At 43.9% G+C, this 24,140-nt stretch overlaps 1 protein-coding gene across 1 annotated transcript in view; it reads right to left on the bottom strand.

Annotated features, from left to right (window-relative positions):
- Positions 1-8,940: 8,940 nt before the first annotated feature.
- KIAA0825 (KIAA0825 ortholog) overlaps positions 8,941-24,140 on the bottom strand; it is a 64,619-nt gene continuing 49,419 nt past the window's right edge. Inside the window, exons 6-7 of the mRNA XM_018560518.1 lie at positions 9,528-9,704; positions 8,941-8,963 (exon numbers count right to left, since the gene is read on the bottom strand). Of these exons, the coding sequence (XP_018416020.1) occupies positions 8,941-8,963; positions 9,528-9,704 (200 nt within the window). The remainder of the gene's footprint in view (positions 8,964-9,527; positions 9,705-24,140) is intronic.

A 24,140-nucleotide genomic window follows, 5' to 3' on the forward strand; every position in this document is an offset into this window, starting at 1 on the left:
AAAAAGCGACTGACCCAAGACGATCCCATCCAACACTTCTTTACTCCCCGGGCCTCGGCCTCTACGACCCGCAGTAGCGCCAAGATGGCGCCTACGGCCTCTGCTCCTGTGTCTCCCCGCAGGTCTCGTAGACGTGCATCCCCGGCTCGCAGCACCTCGCCGGCGGAATCCACTAAGCTCTTTGATTTAGACCGGGACACAGACCGAGACTCAGGCAATGACTTCCCGCCTGATGTTCCTGAAGGTATGCGGGCACTTTTGAAATACCTACCCACCAAACGGGATTTCGAAGCCCTAGTGACCCGGGTTGAGACGGCACTACGCAGGGACCTGCGCGAGGTTAAGCGGGAGGTTCGGAGCCTCGCCGCGGAGGTAGTCGAAGCGACATCCGCATGTTCCTCACTGGATTCCAGGCTTACTGCCATCGAACACGCGGCCACGCAATCGGACCAGCGTTTTGCCGCAATGCAGCTTCATATGGAGGACATGGAGGACATGGAGGATAGGGGACGACGAAATAACCTCCGCATACGAGGCATCCCAGAGGCCACAGAAGCCCCCAATCTGCAAGCAACGGTTAAGGCCCTATGCTCATCTCTCATTGGGGACACGGCCCCTGCAGAGGTAATCCTGGATCGGGTCCACCGAGCAGCGGGAGCCCGTAACCCGAACTCTCCACGCCCACGCGATGTAATATGCCGCGTTCACTTTTTCACCATGAAGGAGGCCATCCTCCGAGCGGCGTGGGTAAAACGGCCGGTGGACTTTGACGGGGCACAGATCCAAATACTCCCAGATCTCTCCCGCAATACCCTCAGACGCAGAGCCCTACTTCGCCCGCTCCTCAATCAGATTCTCCAGGCGGGAGCCACATATCGTTGGGGGTACCCATTCCAACTGATAGTCCGCAAGGGGGAGGCCTCCTACCTACTTCGATGCCCTATGGATGTCCCGGGCCTCAGTGATTTCTTGAACGTGGAGTTATCCCCGCCGGGTGACTGGCTCTCTTACCTCTCGGAAGTGGTCCGGCCTCTGCCTCGGCCCCAGCGTCTGTCCCGCTCGAGATCCCGATCATCGCAACCTGTCCCGGCCCGGGCACGAAGAGATGTGGATCTTCCCTCTTCTGCAGAAACCTGACATGCCTTCGAGACTCTATTATCCGGTTAGGGTTATTGACGTTCGGAATCTCGGGACACCCTTGCAGTGCAGCATCGCCTCCAGGACTTGAAGTGGCCTCGGGGACCTTACCGGTTGGATGTCTCCAGGAACTTTCTTCAGGAACACCCCACATCTATTCTGATATCGGTGGGGGTCACCGAGATGTATCGACGGTGCCTGGGGAGGGAGTTCCTTGTAAGGTGTACCCTGTTTGACCCTGTTATGACTGTTTCTAGTTTATGCAGTTTCGTTTAGTTCCTCCATGGTTGCCGGTCACTATACATGTTCATCTTACTGCTTAATGTTGATTAACCGCCTGACCAGTGTAGACTTGCGCTGGGTGCTATTATTGCGCCGCCGAGCGGGAGTCACCTGGAAATTAATATATTGTTGTTGCTCTTGATGTCCTGGGGGGTTCGCGGGGGGTCTGCCACCCGGCCGATAGGCTTGTCGGCCGGGTGGTGGCCCTCCCGTGGACGCTCGGCGGTCCCCTCTCTCAACTATGTGCCTCAAGGTTCATATTGCTTTTTCACAAGACCTTTCTGTGCCACACATGGGGGTACTCGAGTGGAGACTCCGTCTGCCCTCCATGTTTGCTTCTATTCACATGGCCTTTGCAGAGAGGTACTGTGGGATCCCCACCGCTATAACTGTGCAAGCATGATGACGCTACATACTAACAGCCTCTACGGGTGTGCCTCTGGACGCCTGTCTTGACACTTTCCCCCAAATAGTGTTCACCCCAAAGGATCCGTCTGGTACGGCTTGGGAGTTTTTTCTCTGAAGTTCGGTTCCCATTAGTGTTTTCTGTTCTATTCCTTTCCTTCCCCATCTCCCTCCGCCCTATATCCACTTCTCCTCTCTTGGTCCCTACCTTCTACCCACCTTCCTTTCCCTCTCCCCCTCTTACCTCCCCTCCCCACTCCTCCCTTCTCCGCCCACCCCACTACTTCTTACTTTTCATACTCGTCCTTTCCCCCTCCCCTTTCTTGCCCCTCTCTGAAGGGGTTCCCAGACCTCTGCAGACCCAGCCTAGGGATGCCTCCGTTCCGCCTTATCTCTCACAATGTGAGGGGTCTGAACATCCCCGAGAAACGGGCCATGGTGCTGCACGACCTGCATAGGCAGCAAGCTCATATTGGCTTCTTACAAGAGACCCATTTCCGCTTAGGCCACGCTCCATTGCTCAGAGACCGCAGATACCTGTCGGCGTACCATAGCTTCTCTCCTGATAAGAGATCTAGGGGGGTCTCGATCGTACTTGCCAGAGGACTGCCGTGGACATGCAAGCAGGGGAGGAAGGCCGTCTGTTAATGGTGAAGGGTAAGATAGAAGCGCAGCTGGTCACCCTCATCAATGTGTATTTTCCCAATCAAGCACAGATAACATTCCTTGAGAAGGTACTGACCCTGATAGACGACTTCAAGGAGGGGATTCTAGTGATAGGGGGGGACTTCAATCTCTTACTGGACCCGGAGGTGGACTCCTCCAGGCCTACCTCGCGCCAGTCAAGTGCGGCGCGGCGTCGGCTTAAGAGGTGCCTTCACTCTCACCAGCTCTCCGACGTATGGAGGGTCCACCACCCCCAGGGACGTGACTACTCGTTCTTCTCCTCGGCCAAGCAGACTTATAGTCGAATTGACTACTTCCTAGTCCACCATTCCGCCCTCTCCCTGGTTTCTGGGACAGCGATAGGCAACATTACCCTTTCTGACCATGCCTCTGTACAGATCCAGCTTGATGTGGGCACGACAGGAACCGGACCATGGCGTTGGAGATTGAACGAGGCCCTAATTCAGGGCCCGACTCTTGAGGGGGAAATCGCGGATGATCTGCGCACCTACTTTTCCCTAAATCAGACCCCTGAATGTTCCCCTTACTCGATTTGGGAAGCACACAAGGCCTACATTAGGGGTTCCCTGATTAAGCTGGGGTCCAGAGTCAAACGCCAACGCCAGCAGCAGATTGACTCTCTCTTGACGGAAATCCATCTTCTCGAAACCAAACACAAACGGAGCCCAGACCAGTCACTGATGGCAAAGCTGACTGTGTGTAGAGACTCGCTGCACTCCTTATGTACCCAAAGAGCTAAGGCAATGCTGGTTAAATGCAGGCGTCATTTCTACGAATTTAGTAACCAATGCAGTAGATCTATGGCCCATGCCCTACGGCAGCAGAGGTCTAAGACCTTTGTGGCTGCAATGAAATCGCCCTCGGGTGCCCTTCTCCATCTTTCATCAGAGATGGCAGATAACTTCCGCTCCTACTATTCCTCCCTCTACAATATTCCGCATCCAGGGCCGACCAGAACGGCAGAGTTACATTCGTCCCGGATCAAGTCGTACCTGGTCTCGTCGGCGCTCCCTTCGTTTCCCCCCGAAGTGATTGAGCTCCTAGAGAATCCGATAACGGACCTGGAACTCACGGAGGCTATAAAGCTGACTAACTCGGGAAAGCCCCCGGGCCCGGATGGATTCACCCTGCTTTATTATAAGCAATATGCCTCCATCCTCGCCCCCCACTTTGTGCGAGCCCTTAACTCGGTGAGAGACACGGGGGTTCTGCCACGAGACTCGCTCTCTGCGCACATGACGGTGCTCCCGAAACCGGGAAAAGACCCGAAGGTTTGCCCGAGCTATCGTCCTATCTCCTTATTGAATGTGGACACCAAACTATTCGCTAAAATACTCTCTATGCGGCTTCTGCCATACGTTACGGCACTAATCCACCCTGATTATGCCGGTTTCATCCCCACAAGAGAGGCCAGGGACAACACCACCAGAGCCCTGAACCTAATCCACTCGGCCATGTCGAAGGCCACCCCCGCCCTCTTGCTATCTACGGATGCGGAGAAGGCCTTCGACAGGGTCGATTGGTCTTTCATGAAACACACCCTAGAACATGTGGGCCTAGGACCGCATATGCTTTCGTGGGTGATGTCCCTTTACTCCACGCCAACAGCCAGGGTCCAATTGAATGGGTCACTATTGCAGGTTTTTTCCATCTCTAACGGTACCCGGCAGGGATGCCCACTATCCCCGCTAATCTTTGTACTCACCCTAGAACCCTTGCTTCACTCGATCAGGGCCAACCCTGATATAGGAGGCCTAGTAGCCGGGGGCCGAACCCATAAAGTGGCCGCTTACGCAGATGATCTGCTCTTTTTCCTGACCTACCCAGAGGTGTCCATCCCAAACTTAATTAGAGAATTCTCCAAATACAGGGATCTTTCAAACTTCCATATTAACGCCCAGAAATCAGAGGCCCTGAACCTCACCCTGCCTAGCCATAGGGCGCAAAGACTGCAGCGCAACTTTACATTTGCATGGTCTACTTCCTCCCTGAAATACCTAGGAGTCCAGCTTCCGCGGAAACTGGATGATACCTACTCTCTCAATTTTGTACCACTGTTGTAGAAGATCAAAGAGGATATATCGGGATGGTCTCGTTTGGCCTTTTCTTGGACAGGCAGAGTTAATGTCATCAAACAAAATGTACTCCCGAGACTGTTATATCCGATCCAGGCGTTGCCCGTCTCAATTCCAAAGGGGTTCTTCGTGTCAGTTCAGTCCCTGATCACGAGATTTGTGTGGGGGGTCGAAGTCTGTTAGGATCCGCCATTCTATTCTCCGACGTCCCAAACGGTCGGGGGGGCTGGCCCTACCCGACCTTAACTTCTACCATATGGCGGCCCATCTAACGCGGATTTTGGACTGGTGCCGCCACGAGAAGCTGAAACCTTGGGTTTCCTTGGAGCAGTCTTTTTCGCAGCTACCCCTCAAAACGCTCCCGTGGTGCCCTAGGATCTCGCAGGTGCTACGTTCACACCCCACATTGGGTCCAACTTGGAAGATCGCCAAGAAGATCTTTGACTCTAGACTGATCTCCCCCTCCCCATCCCCGCTTCTCCCGGTGATTGGGAACCCCGAGTTTTCCCCTGGGCTACAGGACCCAAGGTTTGTACAACTGGGTCTTAAGGAAAAGTTTAGGGAACTTCATTTCATTCAGGGACCGGGCTGGCCGACATGTTCTGACATGGACAGGGACCCCATCTTGGCTCCGCTGGTTTTCTGGCGCCATTTTCAACTTACCCACTTCTTCGCCTCTCTCCCGCGCCCCGGATTGATGACACACGCTCTCACAGCTTTCGAGCAGGAATGCACCTCCCAAGGACACCTACCTAGAGCCCTCTCACTATGCTATCAGTTACTCCTAGCACCGGACTGTAATCTCCCTTTGCCGTTTATGGCAGCATGGGAGAGAGATCTGGGACTTACCTTCTCTCCTGAAGACACCTCGAGAATCTTACAACTATCCTTGAAGTCCTCTATCAGTAATCGCTATCAGGAATCAGGGTATAAAATACTTACTCGATGGTACCGTACGCCCAGTAGGCTGCACAAAATATTCCCTGACTCCAGTGATTGCTGTTGGAGATGCGGTTCCTCCCCTGCGGGCATGTTCCAAATTTTTTGGGCCTGTCCATCACTCCAGGAGTTTTGGTCCAAGGTCCACGCCATTACTCAGAAGTTCTCGATCGCCAACGTCCCCAAGGTCCCTTCATTTTTTTTACTTCACCTGGCCGCCGGCTCGGGGCGGAGCTACAAACGGTCCTTGGTGGTCCACCTCATCAATGCGGCCAGAGCTTGTATCCCGGCCTTGTGGAAACAGGTCTCTCCTCCCACTATTAAGCTATGGCTCGGCAAGATCAATGACATCAGGCAGATGGAGGACCTCACCAGCTCCCTAAAGGGAACGGGGACTCGATTTCGCTACACATGGTTTGAGTGGGACGAGTTCTCGTCCTCCCTGGAATATTTGAGCCTCATCCCTTCTCCTTCCGACTCTACCTGGTCTTTCGTATTCGCCCTAGACCTATCCCGTCCTTTCCCTCCCTAGAATTCTCCCTTCTGTTTTCCCCTGTAAACCTTGGGAAACTGGTGAATGGCACAGATGGCCACACCGGTTTCCTCAATTGACTCCAGATATGTGCTTCTACGCTTTCAAACCACAATGATACCTCTTTGCTTATATGGCACAGCGACAGGGAGACCCACCGATGACGGATTACCATGCTTTCTTATAGATGCTGAATAGCGCAATGTTGATTTATGTCTAGACCCCCTTGGGGGCGGTGGCCCTGGCGGATGCCATTCTGTGGATTGTTTGCTACGATTTATCCCTATACTTTTATGCTTCTGATTGTATCTTATATGTGCTGTTTTGAAAATAAAGAATTTATAAAAAAAAGAAAACAACCACCGTCTGCAAACATCTTCATGACACAAAGTTACATTAAAGGGTGAGCTACCTCCATATTAGTAACCAAAAGGTCTAAACAGAGTGAGATCAAGATAAAAATGCAGTAGCACTGGAAATGCCAATACTTTTAAATTAAATCAGCAAAAATAAAAGAGGAGAAATAGAGATTAAGGATAGAAGCAAGCACGGAATAGGTAAGCATGGAAGGGGCCAGATGGCCAGTAGAAGAGGGGAGCAGCGAAGAAGAAAAGATGGAAGGAAAGAAAACCCCAGGCAGAATAACACATAGAGGGTCATATTTGAGAAATAGGAAATGAGAATGAAAGAAAGGGACAAGGGCAAAGGAAACGCCCCATGGCATCTAAATAACAAAGCCACATAACAGAACAAACCAGTGTGGATATCGACCAAACCGGCAGGTTCAGTATATCCAGGATGGGTCTCAGGGTGGAGATGAGGAATCGGGAGACATCATCTGAAGGCAAGAATCTGTGTACTTGAAGTAAAGCCAAGGCTTCCATGTGGATCTCCTCAGTATTATGAATCATGGAAGTCAGGTCTTCTATTTGATACAGCTTTTTTCATTTTCAAGAACCAGAGCCATACAAATGGAGCCTGAGGTTGTTGCCAGAGGTGCAGAATGCCCTTGCTGCACTGAGCAGGTGTATAGACAGGGAAGCTTATACTTAGACATGGGATTATGTATCATATGTAGAAGGTATGTGGCAGAGTTGTGGCCCACATCTATCATTACAAGTTGGTGAACAATATCAAATTGAGGAAGCGTCTGAGCTGGCATGAACTCCAGCAGTCTAAAGGTGGATGCACTCTAAACGTGCCTTCTGAGACAACCATTGTTTATCAGAATAAACGTCCATTAGTCTAAATGTAATGGCATCAAGTAGACATCAAAGCTGTCTGTTTTCCCGGTCAGGGGGAAAATCAGGATCACCTTTTATCGAGGTAAGAGGAGAAGGGAATGGAGGCAGATCGAAATACTCCCCTCCCAACCTCTAGAACAGAACCAATCGTGGAGTCAGACATGGTCTTTGAGGGCAGGGGAGAGGTAGGTCAGGGACGTCCTCAAACAGGGCTTGCAGATTCCTCTATAAACTTTGTGTAAGTGGTTGCAACACCAGTTAGTCACCCTAGCAAGATGTGAGGCCTTGTAGTAAAAATTTATTTCTGGCAGAACTATTGCTCCACTAAGCTTGGGTGAGGTCAAAATCTGCTGACATATTATGGTAAAATTGTGAGCCCAAATGAAGAAGGTGAATAGCTACTGGAATTGGCTGAAAAATTGATGTGGCAGTCAGATCGGAAGGGCTTGCAACAGGAAGAGTATCTTGGATAGTACCATACTTTTTATCAAATTACACTGACCAAACCATGTGATGGATAGTATGTGCCATGACTTATAGTCCTGTTGCATATTTTCCAGTAGAGGGACCTGCAGTAATGTTAGTGCCCAAATATCTTATATGGTGTTCTGCCCTCTGGAAACATTTAAGGCTGCTGACTTAGATGAGTTCATTTTAAAGTTTAATAAGGTGCCATTTGCATGACAAGTTTGCAACAAAGCAGGAAGTGAGGTGAAAGGATGGAAAATTAAGAAAATCAGGTCAGCAGCAGGGTCAGTGACCCAGGTGTTCCTTCAATAGCTTGGTTAGTTCAAAGCATCCAATTAATGTTGTCATCGTGGATCTAAAACTGCACAACATTTCAGGGGAATAAGCCTCATCAAGTACTTAATGCTATGATCAACTCATTACCCTTATAAATTCCCCTCACACCTGCATCAAGCGGTGGGCATACACTTCAATCCAATCAATTTAAGGTAACTAGATGGAAGAGCAAAAACCATACACACCTGCTGCAGTGAGCATAAGATGGCATAATATAAAGAGGAACTCCAAGCATACTCACAGTCATCTTTCCTCCATAGATGTGTTATATCTGGCAGCAATATAAAAGCTGCTGTTTAATAAATTATAGCGGTATTCATGTCTCTATAAATAATAGGTAATATTTCAAAGTAGAATAACTTTAAGGTTTGTCTTTAATAATTATAAATTGAGCCACAGAGGTTCATTTATTATAAAATGCATTTAGAAGGAGAATTTCTTATGCTAATCCAACAGGTTTACATTTACCTTATTTAAATATCTAGTACATCTCTCTTATTTAAATCTCTAGTACATCTCATACCTCAGTAACAGTGTGGTTGTATTAACCCCTTTTTTATATATATTCACACATTTAATAAAGTATATAGCATTACTGCTCACGCATGTACAGGCTTCCCAAAAGAGGATATCTAAACCTTGTGTTGGGTGGTTTACTTTATTTTTGTGAAAAACACTTGAACAATTTTGCCAATTATTTTGCAGGGGTACATTACCATTACATAGCAAAGCCCAAAAATTGGTTTACTTATTCTCATACCAGTCACCCTGCACAAGGAGAAAGAGTAGCAGTGAACTGTCCTAATACAGGAAGCTCTTACACAAAAGCAAAGTTTCACTCTGAATTACTGCACATATCTGGAAGAAATACATAAAGTACACCAAGGCTCAAGTAAGAATACTCTTGCCTCTTGTATTTAGACAATATTTGCTTATTCTGGAGTTCAGTTTCAAGGTTAATGCTGCAATACTTACAAAAATATGTGCTCAATAAAAATGCACTATATTTTACTTTTAAGGGGAGGGTCCAATGTCCTGCCAAATGTATGCAATTTGGGGAATACTGGAGTTCATTCAAGATGAGCAGAACCAGTTATTAACACTGTGACCTTAACTGCTAAATTCAAAAATGAATACAAAAACTATAGAACATTAAACTGGAGCTTTTGCCTAAAGCAAATGATCAAACTAGATATATTTTATAGCCAGCAAAAGAAAAATGACAGCCTAAATGTGATTGGTTTATTATACTAACAGACCAGTTATCTTTTATAAAATGTTTTTCAGAAAAAGTCCTGTGTGATGCTTGACCATACCAACAATTATTTTGATACCTCATCTCCAGCCAAAGTATAATGTTGCTCAAGACAGCTACAATAAAATATGCTCCCTGGTATCACCATATTACCATTTCCATCTTACCTGATACATGTCCCTTTAATTCTGGGTAACATGAAAGAAAGAGGATCTCAGAACTTGATTTTTCTACTTCCTCTTCAAGCCACAGGAAGAGTTTGATGAATCTGGACAATAATTTCAGCTGATTTAGCTGTAAAGTTGTGCCTCCAGATTTTCTCTGATTGTCTTCTATGGTAACAGCTAATAAAAAAAAGGAAGAAAATGCAGACAAAATTATAATATAAATCATAATTAAAGCACCTCCTGTATTCTTTGTCCTGTAATATAATTGAAAAATTCAAGTAATCCAACTAGGAGAGTGGGAGAGAGGCAGACACAAGGAGCAGGTGGGTGACTCAACCCCTATTTTGTGTTATTAATACCGAATTTTATATAAATTCACAAATCATCAGACTGCAATCCAGTGTAACAAAATATGTAAGTTCACTTAACCCCTTCCCAAGCGGTGATGTGATAATCCCATGATGCAGTACAATGAGCGCTGGTCCATTCACGGACCAGCACTCAATGAGTTACTGCTGTTGCTGTGTCCCTCGGGGTCCGAGGCAGATCCTCAACAGCATGATCAGAGAGCTGCGACAGGCACGAAGGCAGCAGCAACTCACTGTGTACAAACTGATACAAAGTATATCTAAGGAGAATACTATATTCTCCTCAGAGATACTAAGTATCAAAGCCCCTGTAAATAAAAAAATAACCCCTTAGTGCCCCCTAGTTAAAATAACCCCTAGTGACCCCTGGAGCCACAGGGCAAACAAGGGAGAAATAGGTTTACTAGATGCTCTTGGTGCACTTAAAGTCATAGGGGTGCACTAAGATAAATATAATAAACTGGGGTTGCTCTGGATGTAATGGAGTCAAGGGATCACGAGAGTCAACAACGGACAATGGATGCTCTGGGGCACACTGAGGACACAAGATGATACAGGATTCTCTGGAAGAACCCTAAGACATGGGTCACGCGGGGTGGCAAGAGCACCAGAGACTGGTGGGAGACACATCCTAACCGGTAAGTACTGCAACTGGGGGCTCAGCTGAATTAAAGCATTTGTGATGCAAAGTGACACATGGCTCAATGTTTAAGAAATTTAAAGGCAGTATCAATCAGAAGATCTGTCTTTGGATTGGTAGAGGAACTGGCACTCTGGGTGAAACCCATATGTTCTGGCGAACATTTGCCTGGCAGACAGGAGACCCCGTGCTAGATCCTCATATAGTGTGAAAGGTATAAGGCATAGTTTCTGTCTAGTCAGATAAATTAAGTAAGATGTATACTCTCTAAAGCTAATCATCTCTAGGATATGGTTTCTTTTTTCTATTAATGTTGCAGATCTTTTTACTTTGCATATGCATAGCACCATCTAGTGGTAAAGGGAGAAGGTACAAATACATAAGGAAATGAGGGATGCCAGAGTTATTTGATATGGCATGCTTTAGAATTGCAGTGATATGCATAGAAAGAGAGGAAGCATTACAGGCATAAGGCATGCTTTAAATTTTCTGCATTTCAGAGACTGAGCCATGTGGACCCCATACAGGGTTATTTCAGTAAAATTGCTGTGGGATTTTGTATAGGCCATAGTTTAAAATGTAAGCACTAATAACCTGGAGCTCTTCAACTTTTGTCATAAGGTGTAAAACACCTACTGAAATACACTGAGTTGACCACCCCATCAGTACTTTGTTGGGCCACGAGATGACTCCACGAGATGACTTCGTTGGGCCGCCTCGTGACTCCACGAGATGTTGAAAGGTGATGCGAGGAATCTGACACTGCACTGTTGCCCTTCTGTTGTCTTGTACCAGTCTTGCAACTCTCCGTTCTGCCCTAACATTAACTAGTTGCTGACGGCCACAATTCGCACGTTCAGACCCAGATTTTCGGCTGACAGTCCAGTCTTTAAACACTTTAACAACAGCTGCTCTTGAACATTTAACAAATTCTGCTGTTTTGCTAATACTTGCTCCACGGCTCCGAGCGCCAAAAATCATCCCACGTTCAAAGGCTGTTAAATCACGTTGTTTACCCATATCTTCAGAAAAAAATCACTTCTACTGTCGTGGTAAACAACCTGCTTCCCCATTTATAATGGTCTGGCCCTCTAGCAACTTCAGCGCGAAATCTTAGCTAATTATAGCTAATTTCCCTACAAACGTCAGGTGGTCATAATAATCTGGCCACTCAATGTATATTACTACAACCAAATAAGGAATGGTACATGTTTGTGCCACATATGTAAAGCTTAATTATATCACCATCTGGGAAGAATTTGCTTTATAAATTAAGTTTTATTTAGGAAGAAAAAAAAAACCCAATGTGGCTGACAAGACAAGTTCCAGCATCAGATGGGTCATGTACAGGTACTGTATTTTTGATGGAAAACACAGGCATAATCAAAAGGCTTCTGTGTGCCTTAAGGAATCCAATTTAAGATTAAATTCTCTGAGTACATTTGTAGACACTACTTCATCTTGCAGCAAATTCCAAAGTCTGATTACTTTTTTGGAAGAGGAAAGAATTTCTTGTTAGAAAGTTGAACCTTTGCTTGACCCACAATACGTTAGTTATCTTCTTTTCCTTAGATTTCAGTTCTGCACTAACAAGACCTCATTTGTTTCCCTGTATTTGCAATTTATATATTTTTTCCTCTAAAAACATATACTATCTTAGCATCCGTTTCTTAACTCAAACTGGTTACGTGGGTTAAAAACAATTCCAGGGTCGTCTGTTCCGTGGACCTTTACAATTATAATGATTTGTACATGGCTGTGTTTTGTATAATTTGTAGTGAAGGTATTGTGATCGGTAATACAACAAAATACATTTACACGATACTGGCATCTTCGGTTTACTGCAATGGTCACAGCAACAACTAGAACATTGCAAGAAATTATTGTAAGGTTGAAAAGGGCAAAAAGAAAACTCTTCTACTGGAATTTCATCTACCTTTTTTTTTCATCTTCAGCACAAGCTGACATACACTATGGCTTTCCACTTATTGTTGAAGTAACCATCACATTCTGCCATACCAAAATGTGCCAAAATGAACAATGTGCCTAAGTGAAAACAGTTACCAGTTGCCCTGAAGAAACCAACCAGCTTCAAATTTTTATATTAATCAGAACACATTTTAAATGTGTAAAAATTAAGGTGTATGTGAACCCTAACAATGAACATCTCTTGTTTGGTAACTTTAGGTGTGTTAAGTATATCATTAAAAGTGTTTTGCTATATCTGTTTGATAAGTGCAAAACATACCTGTTGATCCTTCCGGAAATCTTGGCAGCTAATACATTTCTGTGCTGCACTCTTATCTGCAGCATTTTTCCCAGGTATCTCTGAGGATTACAGTACCCTTCTGCTCTATGTTATGGAGAAAAGGAGGGGGGTGTTTATTTGTCCTGTGCTAGTGTGACAACACTGCTCCTCCATTGATACAGTACAGTGGTCAGCATTGGAAAGAAACTAAACTAATGTAGCTACTCCATCTAAGGACTGGTAAGCTGCCACATATTTACATTTTTTAAGGACATGTTTACAGATTTTTAAGGACAGCTGTACTTTTTTTTTCTTTTCAAAACCCTCCCTATTTGTCCCCCACCCCTCCCTTGGAAAGTAGACAAAAAATTCAGATCCTGGATTCTGCGCTGTCCCCCTCTACATTGCTCAGCTTTCAGCAGTGCTACGCAGGGTTTACTTTCAGTTCCTGACATGTGCATAAAATGTTGATAGTCAACTGATAAAGGGTTACACACAGAGTCATCTATGGTAGATGTAGGCTATTAAAACTCCAGACTGCCTAATCAGAATTACAAATCTTTTGGCAGAAATGACAGTGCGCAGAGTTCAGCTTTAAAGAGACACCAAACTCAAGGAGTTAAATCATAAAAATGCATTTAAGCAAGCTTGGCATGGTGGCTACTTTACAACAATTGTTAACTAATTTGTATTGAGATTATAGTCCATCACAGGAGTGATCTTGGAGTGGTGGCTACTTTACCATACACTCAGGGACCATGGGGAACAAAAGTAGCCACCCTCCAGAAGGAAGAACAGTGTCAGCACCAATTCAGAGATGATTTGAGGATCTACAGAGTGATACACAAATAAGCAAAATTTGTGTTAATCGGGTACTTAAATGCATTTTTAAGATTTAACTCGTGAATTTAGTGTCACTTTAAAGTAGAATTAAACCTTAGTTTTTTGCACATATCTACTGCTAGAAAGCAGTAGATGTATGCAAAAACATAAAAAAAAAAAGTCACCATATAGTTAGTATCTAACTGTGTTTCTGCGCTCCCTCCCGTCCGAAGATCTGAAGATTCTCGGGCGGCAATGAAGGTTCATGAGGTGGATGCATGTGCAGTAGAGATCTTCAGCCGGGAGAAGAGGAGAGACACAGGGTAGATCAATGCAAGCAGCCTGGCAGAGTGCACATGCACGGCCCCCGTGGGACACAGGAGACACAGCAATCAGCGTTGGATCAGAGACCGGCACCAGCGCTGGAGGGATTGCTGAAAACTACTGGAAAGAAGAAGATGATCGGATCAAGAGGCATAATTTAAGGTAAGCCCTGAAAGCAGAGCAGAGTTGATATTTGTTTCCAAATATGCATCTATGTAGTGAGGTGGGTGGGGGTGCAGATTTTGCACAAACTTACCGCATTTTTCGCTCCATAAGACGCACTTTTTTCTACCCAAAAGGGGGGCAAAAATGTCTGTGCATCTTATGGAGCGAATCCCTATCGCCCGACGCCCGGGACATGCAGTTTCGGGTGCTGGGCGAGTATTTTTTTTGTACATTCAGCCCTGCTCCTGACAAGCAGAGCTAAATGTACAGTGTGGGGCCGCCACTCGTTTAATACAAGTGATCTAATCAAATCACTTGTATTAAATCGAGCGGCAGCGGTGATCGTGTCCGGGTCCCCCCGCCGTGGTTTTCGGGGTCCCCCTGCGGGGAACCCGTGACCATGGCATAGAAGCTCACCGTAGAGTAGACGAAGAACGTCCGTTCTTTGTCTGCTCTGTGTGATCACTGAGACAGGTGGCGCTGTAATCACAGCCACGTGTCTCAGCTGTCACTAACTGCAGCTGTTGTCGCAGAACACCTGCGTCCTATGGTCCGGTGCGCCTTATGGAGCGCAGAATACGATAAATATGTCTTATTCCAGAATACACAGGAAAAAAGGCCAGTTATATAACTTTGCTCTGCATTTGCCAATTGTGTGTCTTTACACATCGAAATATCTTGTTTGTAAAGGTGAACATGTTTGTGTTTTGGGAGTTTGGATAAAGCACCTGCATGGGGAAAACAAACCCACATTCACCTTTGTAGACATTGTGGCTAAATTAATCTTCAAATTTTACAAAAGGCACTGAAATCACAGCATCTTTCCACTATATTTACTATGGAGAGCAGAAACGTGACAGGCTGCCTGGCCTTTAAATGTAAACACACTGCAGCTGTTTTTGAGCTGTTAGAAACTGACTGAAAACCAACTTTAAGGTCTTCTTAATCTTTGAGGATGCATTATTTCATGCTGCATGCAGCTATAGAGTTAAGAGATGGTTTGGATTGTTTCAAAGCTTTTTACTGCTTTTTAATAATATGTGAACAATTTAATGATCATAGTCTGGGCAGTAAAAGCAATTTAACAAAAAATCATCATTTACCTCTGTACCAATAGGCATTGTTGAGAAGTCCATCTTCAACTTCACAACAGAGGCAATGGAACCTTAGCTTTTTTCCTATTACTTTCTATTGCATCAGAATGCCGATCTTCTAATTTAAAAACACAGTAGGTGATACTAAGCTGTTAGAAACTGACTGAAGCCAGACTTAATATGCTCAATCACACCTAGTATATTGATCTGCGTTGATCAATGCAGGGTCCACACAAGGACACAGAAAATACTAAAGAATATGCTATTGCTGTGCCCAGTTTACACCTTACCATTGCATTGGTGTGCTGGGAAAAATGTAGACATGCTGCATTTTTTTGCAGTGCAGAGCACAAAAACACATTATAATGTGCAAAAAAGGATAAAAAAGCAAGCACTACAGTAAGCATTGCAGCATACGGCAGCATGCATTCACAATGCACACCAGTGCACATGCATTATGCACACAATAATACACACTGTGTGGTGTGAATGAGTGCTTATTGTCTTTGCTTTAATCTTGTAAAATATTTGTGAATAACTTACTTTACAGTACAAGGAGCTAGAAAGGTAAGAGATGGCTTGTTTTAACGCTCTTTTACTGCTTTAATCTCCATAGTCTGGACACATATGCACTGTAAATGTTTCAGCTGAAAACCAGGAAAGCTGAAGCTTCACAACTAGCTTCTGGATACCTGGTTGGCCTGTAAAAGATCCCACAGATATTCAGATGATAATAGAGCTAGATAAGCTGTAACGGAAGACCGATGGACTTTTTTTTAATCAAAGCCTGAGGTTTGTAAACTACAGATTTGAACATTGTCTGTCCTAACAAAGGGTTAAACACGTAGAAGCATGGACGTTAATGAGAGGAAGCTCAGTCTGTCCCTAAATTTGTCCCTTAAATCTGAGCAAAGGCCTTTAACAAAGGAACAGCGAAGATTACAGTAGGATTTTCTTTTTAATTCCTTAGGCATTTTGTGTAAATAGAAACACCTAACAAACACGCAGAAGGGAATTTATCAAAACTGGAGCAGGCAAAATCTGGAGCAGTTACCCATGGCAACCAATCATCTTCTCTCTTCAGTTTGTTCAGTTAAGATTTGAAAATGAAACAGAGAAGCTGATTGGTTGCCAAGCATGGCTGCACTAGATTTTATCTGCTCCAGTTTTGATTGATTCACCTCACTGTTTTTTTCTTTCAAATTTGATTGCAAACATGGAAATACACTTTAAGGCCATTTTTAATTTCCCCAACCGCTCATCATACTTTTTACAACTGGTATTTTGTGGTGCAGGTTTAAATGTGGTTGGTATGCTGTCACGTTTCAATAGCTTTATTCTCAGATTAAGTACACACGTGTTTGCCTTTCCTATAACTCCATCCTCCTCCTTGTTCTGTTGAATGTTAGTGCAATATTCACCTCTACTACATTTGCAAACCAGTCAACAGCCAAAGCATGCCACTACCACCAATGCAAAAATAATGATCACTTTAAACTTATTATTGTTAAAAGGGAAATCCCTGGACAGTGGAAGGTAATGTGTTAATTACACTTACATCTGGGATCGTTAAGGACTGCAATATGGAGGTAAGTGTAATTAACACTTTATACTTACCTTCCACTGTCCCAAGATGTGGAGTCCTCCTTTAATGTTTAAGTGCTCCTAATTTTCCAACATTGGAGTCAACACACTTTATTTTAGCTTATCAAGAAAACATTGTAGAAGAGATTTAAGTTTCCAAGTTTTAAGTCCAATTCCACAGAAACATCAGTGCACTAGTGCCAAATAAGACAGAACCTAATTGACTAATCAAGATTTTGGAGCGTTCAGAAAAAAAACCCGAACTCTATGCGGTCATGGACTGATTAGACCTATAACCTGCAAGGTAACAAAATTAACTGTGCTCGGCTGTTCATCATCCTCTGTATGAAAAGCATATTTCATAGATTTAAATAATATGTAACATGTGTAGACTTACTCACATTTCTAAAAGTCATAATTATTAACAATTTTCCAAGTTCTGAGCACATAATCATTTCTTTAAGGCCCTCGACAAAATAGGGTGCATGCAAAATAAAAATGGTTTTTAAACCTTTTTTTGGTTGCTTTTATAAGCCAAAGCTAAAATAACAATGGCTTCAGGTCATCCTGACAATTAATTTGGAAAATAATAGGAAAATGATGATATGGCACTGCATAGAAAATAACGCTACAACATCCTCTATTGTTAAATGCATATTATTTGAGGCCAGTATCAATTTCTAAGCTTTTGAATTCAAGGCAAGTTAACCACTGTGCAGCTTTCTTGTGCAATTAAGAATTAAGAATATACGTTTCCATGGAGAAAAGGTCCCTTTTTCGAGACTCTCAGTTCAGTGTTCACTCAGAAGATAAGGTGTTAATGACATAATATGTTTGACCCTTTCAAAGCAGAAGTGGGCTGCAAAGCATTACCCCAGCATTCGAGTGGAAAATGGTCTTCTAGTGGAAGCTGATCGCCACAAGATATGCAGTGACAGCAGAAATCAAACTGGTTAATTTAAGCTGTATAAGAATCCTCCCGCTCCAACACTGCCATTTCTAATGCTCTCTGCCTCATATGCATGTTGGCACAATCTGAAATCACCATTGTGCATCGAAATGTGCTTGGGTGGGGCGGAGAGGGGGAGAAAGAAATAAAGGTTAATTAATCGAGTAAAAACAACCATAAATGCCAAGTTGCGAACAATAAAATGTTACAGAAAAATTGTAACTTCACTGGGCTTTCAATTGAAAAGGAGGCTGTTTAATAAAAGAAAAGCAATTTAACTGGCCTATTTTGAATTTCGAGACATTAAAGGGTACATTTTCCAAGCAGTGCATGGGGAGTTACGTGCACAAATCCCATTAACATTAATGTGTTCCTTTGCTCTCAATGATATTAAGTTTTAAGTGATGCTATAACTATTATAACAATCCTCTGTGACAGCGTTCATCTGTACAGTGTATATCCTGAATATGCCTGGTTACACAAAATACTATCTCCCATCTAATGACACTTTTCTATTCTACAAGAGATAATAACTAACAGACTCACACTGTGGCGAGCCAATCTTTTTGCCTTCCCCCGTTTCAGCTTCCATATTTCAAATAATCTGCATAGCGTGGTATAATCACAAATTTCCCAAAAACCATAAAAAAAGGCCGTCTTAATATTTCAGTATCCCAGCTGCAATACTGTGAGCTAAATTATTACCGAAGGTGCCAGCAGTTTTCTATACACAGTACTTAAGATAATTATAAAAAATCATCTTCATTACTGTGTGCTACCAATTTTTAACAGTTTCATTTGGAAAGGTTACAAAATGCATTCAAATCGCACCGATATAATTACCGAGAGTCTTTGAAGCCATAAAATCTTACCAACCAAATCCCTTTGACCCCGTTAATGTCTGCTCCTTGTTAATCTAAGGCAAACATTGTTTGTAACGAGCAGATTTTTTTTTTCCCCCGGAATATGATAAAAAGAAAAGAATTCCCTGCGCTGTTGTTATTGATTCCAGCGTTTACCGGCTGAGAGTTAAGTGCCGTTTACAAAACAGAACAGATGCAGATGCTGACAGAAAGGTAAACAATTGTTGTGTGGCTCTCTGCCAGACACGGAGGCGATATATTAAACTCCAAGTGAAGCGCATTTCCCCCACGGATTACACTTATTGCCACTTCATTTCCTATGTGCTCCGTCTCTCTAGTGCTATGTCTAGTGCTCAGCTATTTCCAGTGCTTTGCTGACCCCCGAGGCCCGGTGCTACCTCACACAGCCATTAGAGAAGGGAATTGCATGTGTCTGACACGGGCTGAAACCAATTATTAGATATTTTCTTCAGAATGATGCCCAACTCTGTGGGGAATGAGCAATCATGATATAATTTACCTCCTGATTTAATTTTTTCCTGCACAAATTAGTTGTAGTCAGAGGCAGGGCTGTACACAGCTGCTTGTGACACCGAATATCTCTGTCTTATCAAGATTCTACTTGAGACGGAAAAAAGGGGCCGAATGCAGAGGTTAGGAAGAGAGACAGGCAGAGCGAGGTGGTGCGGAGGCTGAATAGGTTGGGGAATCCTGATATTAAAAAAAAAATAGCACGGTGAAGTTTATCAGATATACTGATCACAAGTGCTCTTGGCTGATTGGAAATGACAGAGCCATAAAGGAGTGAGAAAAGGGGGAGGCTAGCCTTTTCCAGCATCTCATGTTTTATACACCTTTTTTGCTTTCCCATTCACTTCTGCTGTGTGAGCTTTTTAATGTGGTAAGCTTTCTGAGAAAAGATGGTCTACCCAGAGGAGTACAAGTGTGACTTTTACTTTTGGGAAAAGCAATATCACTGCGTACATTTGAGGTTTATGGTAGGCTGATTAACTATGAACACATATCAGAAGAAGCCGATCATTAAAATGTTATGCTGGCATGAGACTTAAATCGATGTAACCTAGATGATTTAAAGATTTAACCTACGCCACAAAAAAAAGGGCAACTAACTTGCAGGAGATGTGCCGTTATCTTCAATGTTGAATGCAGAGCGGTTTATGCAGGAAATCTTATTTTTGGAAATAACGTCCTTTAAAAAGGAGAACTATGGGGTCAGTGTTTTTCCCCATAGTTCTCCTTAGGGTAACGGGAGGACACAAACTAGCATCCTCCCGTTACCCTAAGCTCAGTATACTGCGAGCTACAGCTTGCGGTATACTGAGACGCCGCAGCCGGAGCGGATCCCGACTTAGACGACGGGATCCGCCCAGCTGCGTGAGTGACAGCTGGCTCTGCCTATCTAGAGGCAGAGCCAGCTGTACCCGACCCCCCCCCCGTCCGTTCCGCCAGTCAGCGCTGGCAGATCGGAGCGGGGAGAGGGGAATCCAGCCCCCTCCCCCTGTCACGGCAGAGAGCCGTGACAGGATCGAGAGGTGAGCGAACCCGGTATGTGTTCGCTCACCTCCCGATCTACTGAGCCGACCTGTAACAGTCTAATTGTCACAGGTCGCCTAGAACTATGAGGTGAGTGAAAAGCACTCACCTCATAGTTCTCCTTTAATTTATAAAATATTGCATCTAAAGTCAGAAACCTGAATCTAGAAACTGCTAGGTAAAAACATCCCAGCAATGCTTGATTGCAGCTTTCCAACATTTTAGACCTAGTTCAAGCACTGTTAAGAATAACTAGCCCAGAATTTGACAGTCCTGTGTTCCTAATGAAGTACTCAAGAATCTTGTTATCTGACCCTCTAACCAATGACTTCCTTGCATAACTGCACCACAAATGTGTTTTTAGTATATGTTGTGTAGGAACTAGATGCCAGTGAAAGTGTATGCCAGAGCAAAAGGAACGATAAAAAAACAAAATGTATATATCTCCCCAAAACGTGCACATCAACCGAAATTTTGTCTTCAAAAAGTAAAGACAAATACCTGTTGATCCTGCAAGAAATACTATAAGCTCATAATTTCCTGTATGTTCTATGTTGTGCTAAAATTTCTAGCAGTGTTATCAACCCTGTCCAGTTCTCCTGTGTACTACAGAACACTGCCCCCTTTGTTATGGAGACAAGGAAGACAGGATGCATGTTACTGGCAGGATCCTCAAATAAAAATTAAAAAAAAATACAGAAAAAAAAACTAGTCTAGCCACCCCTTTTGAAGTTTTGCTCTTGGGTTTAGATAAACTTTAATGTCTGTCACAATATCTGGAAGTCCGTGCCGGATTTTCCCTTGCTTCCTGGTGCTGAGCTGTCAGCCAATCTGCATTCCTCCTTCCCTATTTAACACTACCTTACTTGTTGCTTGGGGTGCGAGCAACAAGTCTTTTGTCTTGTTTCGTACCTCTTGTTTTTCTGGCAATCCCCATGATCTTCTTTCCCTTCGCTCATCTTGAATCTTTGGATCTTTGGTTTTATCTCCTGCTTCGTTCCCTGAGTTCCTGTTAGCCTATTTCCAGTTTGTACCCTCGTATACTGCTTTAGACCTCCTATTGTGTGTCGGCTTCCTCCCTTTTACTTTATTTCTTGTAATTCAGCCTACGTTTCTCTTCCGTACTCTAGTTCAGTCACTTACCCTTCAGTGTATCTATCTTGTGCTATGCAGTCACCCCATTTACCTCTGTGCTTATTTCTTACCCTGTAACTGTGGTTGAATTCTTTCTTGTACCATTTATCTTGTTTACTTGCACTTCATATACTTCCTTGTCTGCACACCTCCTGGTGGCATTTATCTCTTTGTCCTTCTTTTTGTACTTTACCTTGTTATCTTGCTTCTCTGTGTACACATGTGCAGTGCACATCTCTTACTTACTTTTGTACTTTATACCGTTTGTGCTCCTAAGTTTACCTCTAGCTACTTACCTTTCCTGTGTGTTATTGTCTTCTGAGTCCTGTGCTGTGCGTTTGCACCTTTACCTTTGTACGAGTCCCTCTCTCTTGCTCCTTGTGTGCCTCTGTTCCCATCTTCCTCCTCTTGGTTTCAAGTTTCTTCCCTACCTGTTTCTGTATCCAGTTCCCTGGTGCTTCCACTAGCCTCTGAGTCTGTATGGGTACAGTAGAGAGTCGCAACCTGGAAGGTGTCCAGCAGCCAATCGTCCTCACTATTAGAGGCTCTGTTGAAGACCTGACCTATGTTAGATTTTGCTCCTCTAGTAAGTCCCCAATAACACACAGACTCTGCGTTCCTAGTCTCCCTGTGGCCAACATCCCAGATACCCCTCCATTCTGTGACTCCAACCCGCTCCGCAAGTCCCGGAGCTCTCATGCTCTAGTGACCTGGCCCGGAGACTGTGACAGTGTCCTGGCACATTGTCCATCGTTTTTCATTGCTTGTGCTCAAAGCTCATATATGTGCAGGTGCAAAGTACTGAAACACTCGACACACTCAAATTATGGACTGTATATCCTTTCCTGTCCTACGTGTCAGTTAAGATGTTAGGTAGTTCTATTATTATAAAGATAGGCAATACCAGCGACATAAGAAAAGATGTACTTGTTGGGAAGTCATCATTTGTCTCTCGTCCTGACCTGGACTTATTACAGGCTAATGGCACACTGTAGGCGTTTTCTATCATGCTGTATTTAGCCAAGATCACAGAATGTTTCAGAAACCCAGACCCCCAGAGAATTTGTCTTGTATCATTTGTTGAGAAAGAAAAAAAAAAAAAACTTCTAGCTGTTTCAACTACTGTCAAACATAAAGGCTTCTATGGGATAAAGTCTTGACTATAAAGAAAAAAATCAAGGATGTGATTCTATGGCTACAGAAGAATTATACTCCAAAGCTTTGGGCCAAAATGAATAGGCTGCCTTGCTGCAACGCATGTGCGGTAACCAGGGTTGTCAACCAAGGTGCAAAGTAGCAAAAAGCAATTTCAGAGTTCCAGGTGCTTGCTGTGCAGAACTTCTGCACCATAGGCTCCTGGAATTTTAGAATTGTGTTTTCTTGCTTGGCACTTTTAAGAAAGGCTTGCCTACAGAAAGGTGGGGCTTGCTGCACCTCTGTCACCATGTATAAGTTATAATACACGTTTCCTCTCACGGAGGTAAACAGTACGATTCTCTTCTTCTCTCTTTCCCAACACGGGCATTTCTCTCCCATTGACACCCCAAAGGCTGGGTCACTTCTTTCCTCCCACTGACAGCACCCATGCTGTGGCTTGTTGTTTTACTTCCCCCGCAATTTTTTTTGTTGCTCCAATCGACATCGATGCTGCAACAATTTTTTCCTCCCACTGAGATATATGGGGTGCCATTTTTTTCCTCCACAACTATCCTACGATAAAAGCACTCTGGTCTATTTGAATTTGAAACTAGCAAAAGAGGAAGGTGCACGTGGGCATGGCCATAAACAAAACAGTACACAGGGGGTCTGTTTCAACTATAAACAAAGGCTTTTTGCCTACATTTTCAAATGTGGAAGCGTCAAAGCAATAGGTGTGGTCCCTAACGCTAAACTATCTGGGTTCCTATCCATTGTTGATTGCTGTACCTTTAAGGAAGAAAGAGCTGCCTCTAGTTGAGTCCAATCTCTTTGCATTGCTTCATATGTCCCATAGCTGGGTTTTTTTGCTGGCTAGCTTAACAGTGTGCTGGGGCCTCCTTTGTATTGTTTAATTTGTCACTATGGCACACTATGTGCTCCTCTAGTAAAAACCCTTTTGTGTTGCAGTGCACTAAGCACCCCTATATCTACAGTATTTTTGCACAGTGCATACAGAGCAACTAACACTGACCACTGATCTTTCTCTGCTCCCTGTCTCACTCTGATTTTCCAAAGTTCCTAAGAATAATAATCAGTACAATAAACAGAAAAACAGTAAACATTAAAGTGACACTAATCTCAAGAGTTAAAACTTAAAAATGCATTCAAGTACCTTAACCAAAAATGTATCTTATTTGTTTATCACTCGGCAGTAGATACTCAAATCATCTCTGAATTGGTGCCGACACTCTGTATGGTGTAAAGTAGCCACCACTCCAAGCTCACTCCTGCGATGGACTACAATTTCAATACAAATTAGTAAACCAAATGTGAGATTGTAATCCATCACAGGAGTGAGCTTGGAGCAGTGGCTACTTTATAACACACACATGGACTATGGGGAACAAAAGTAGCCCTCCTCCAGAAGGAAGGACAGTGTCAGCATGAATTCAGAGATGATTCGAAGATCTACATATGAATGATACACAAAAAAGTAAAAACATTTTTAATTTCAATAATTTTTATTGAGTATTTAGACATAACAGGTACTCAAACAGGCACAGAGAAGTATCACCAGAGGAAATTGTTACAAGTATAACATCAGTCAAACAGGATACAGTGAAATCACTAGGAGGTACAGGGATCCGTGTAAACAATAAGGACTGATCTAATGATGTAATGTGAGCACCTCAGGGTGGATAGAAAAGGCAGGGATGGATGGGGGTGGGG

This window comes from Nanorana parkeri, unplaced genomic scaffold, assembly GCF_000935625.1.
Source record: "Nanorana parkeri isolate BGI_ZX_2015 unplaced genomic scaffold, ASM93562v1 scaffold462, whole genome shotgun sequence".
NCBI lineage: Eukaryota > Metazoa > Chordata > Amphibia > Anura > Dicroglossidae > Nanorana > Nanorana parkeri.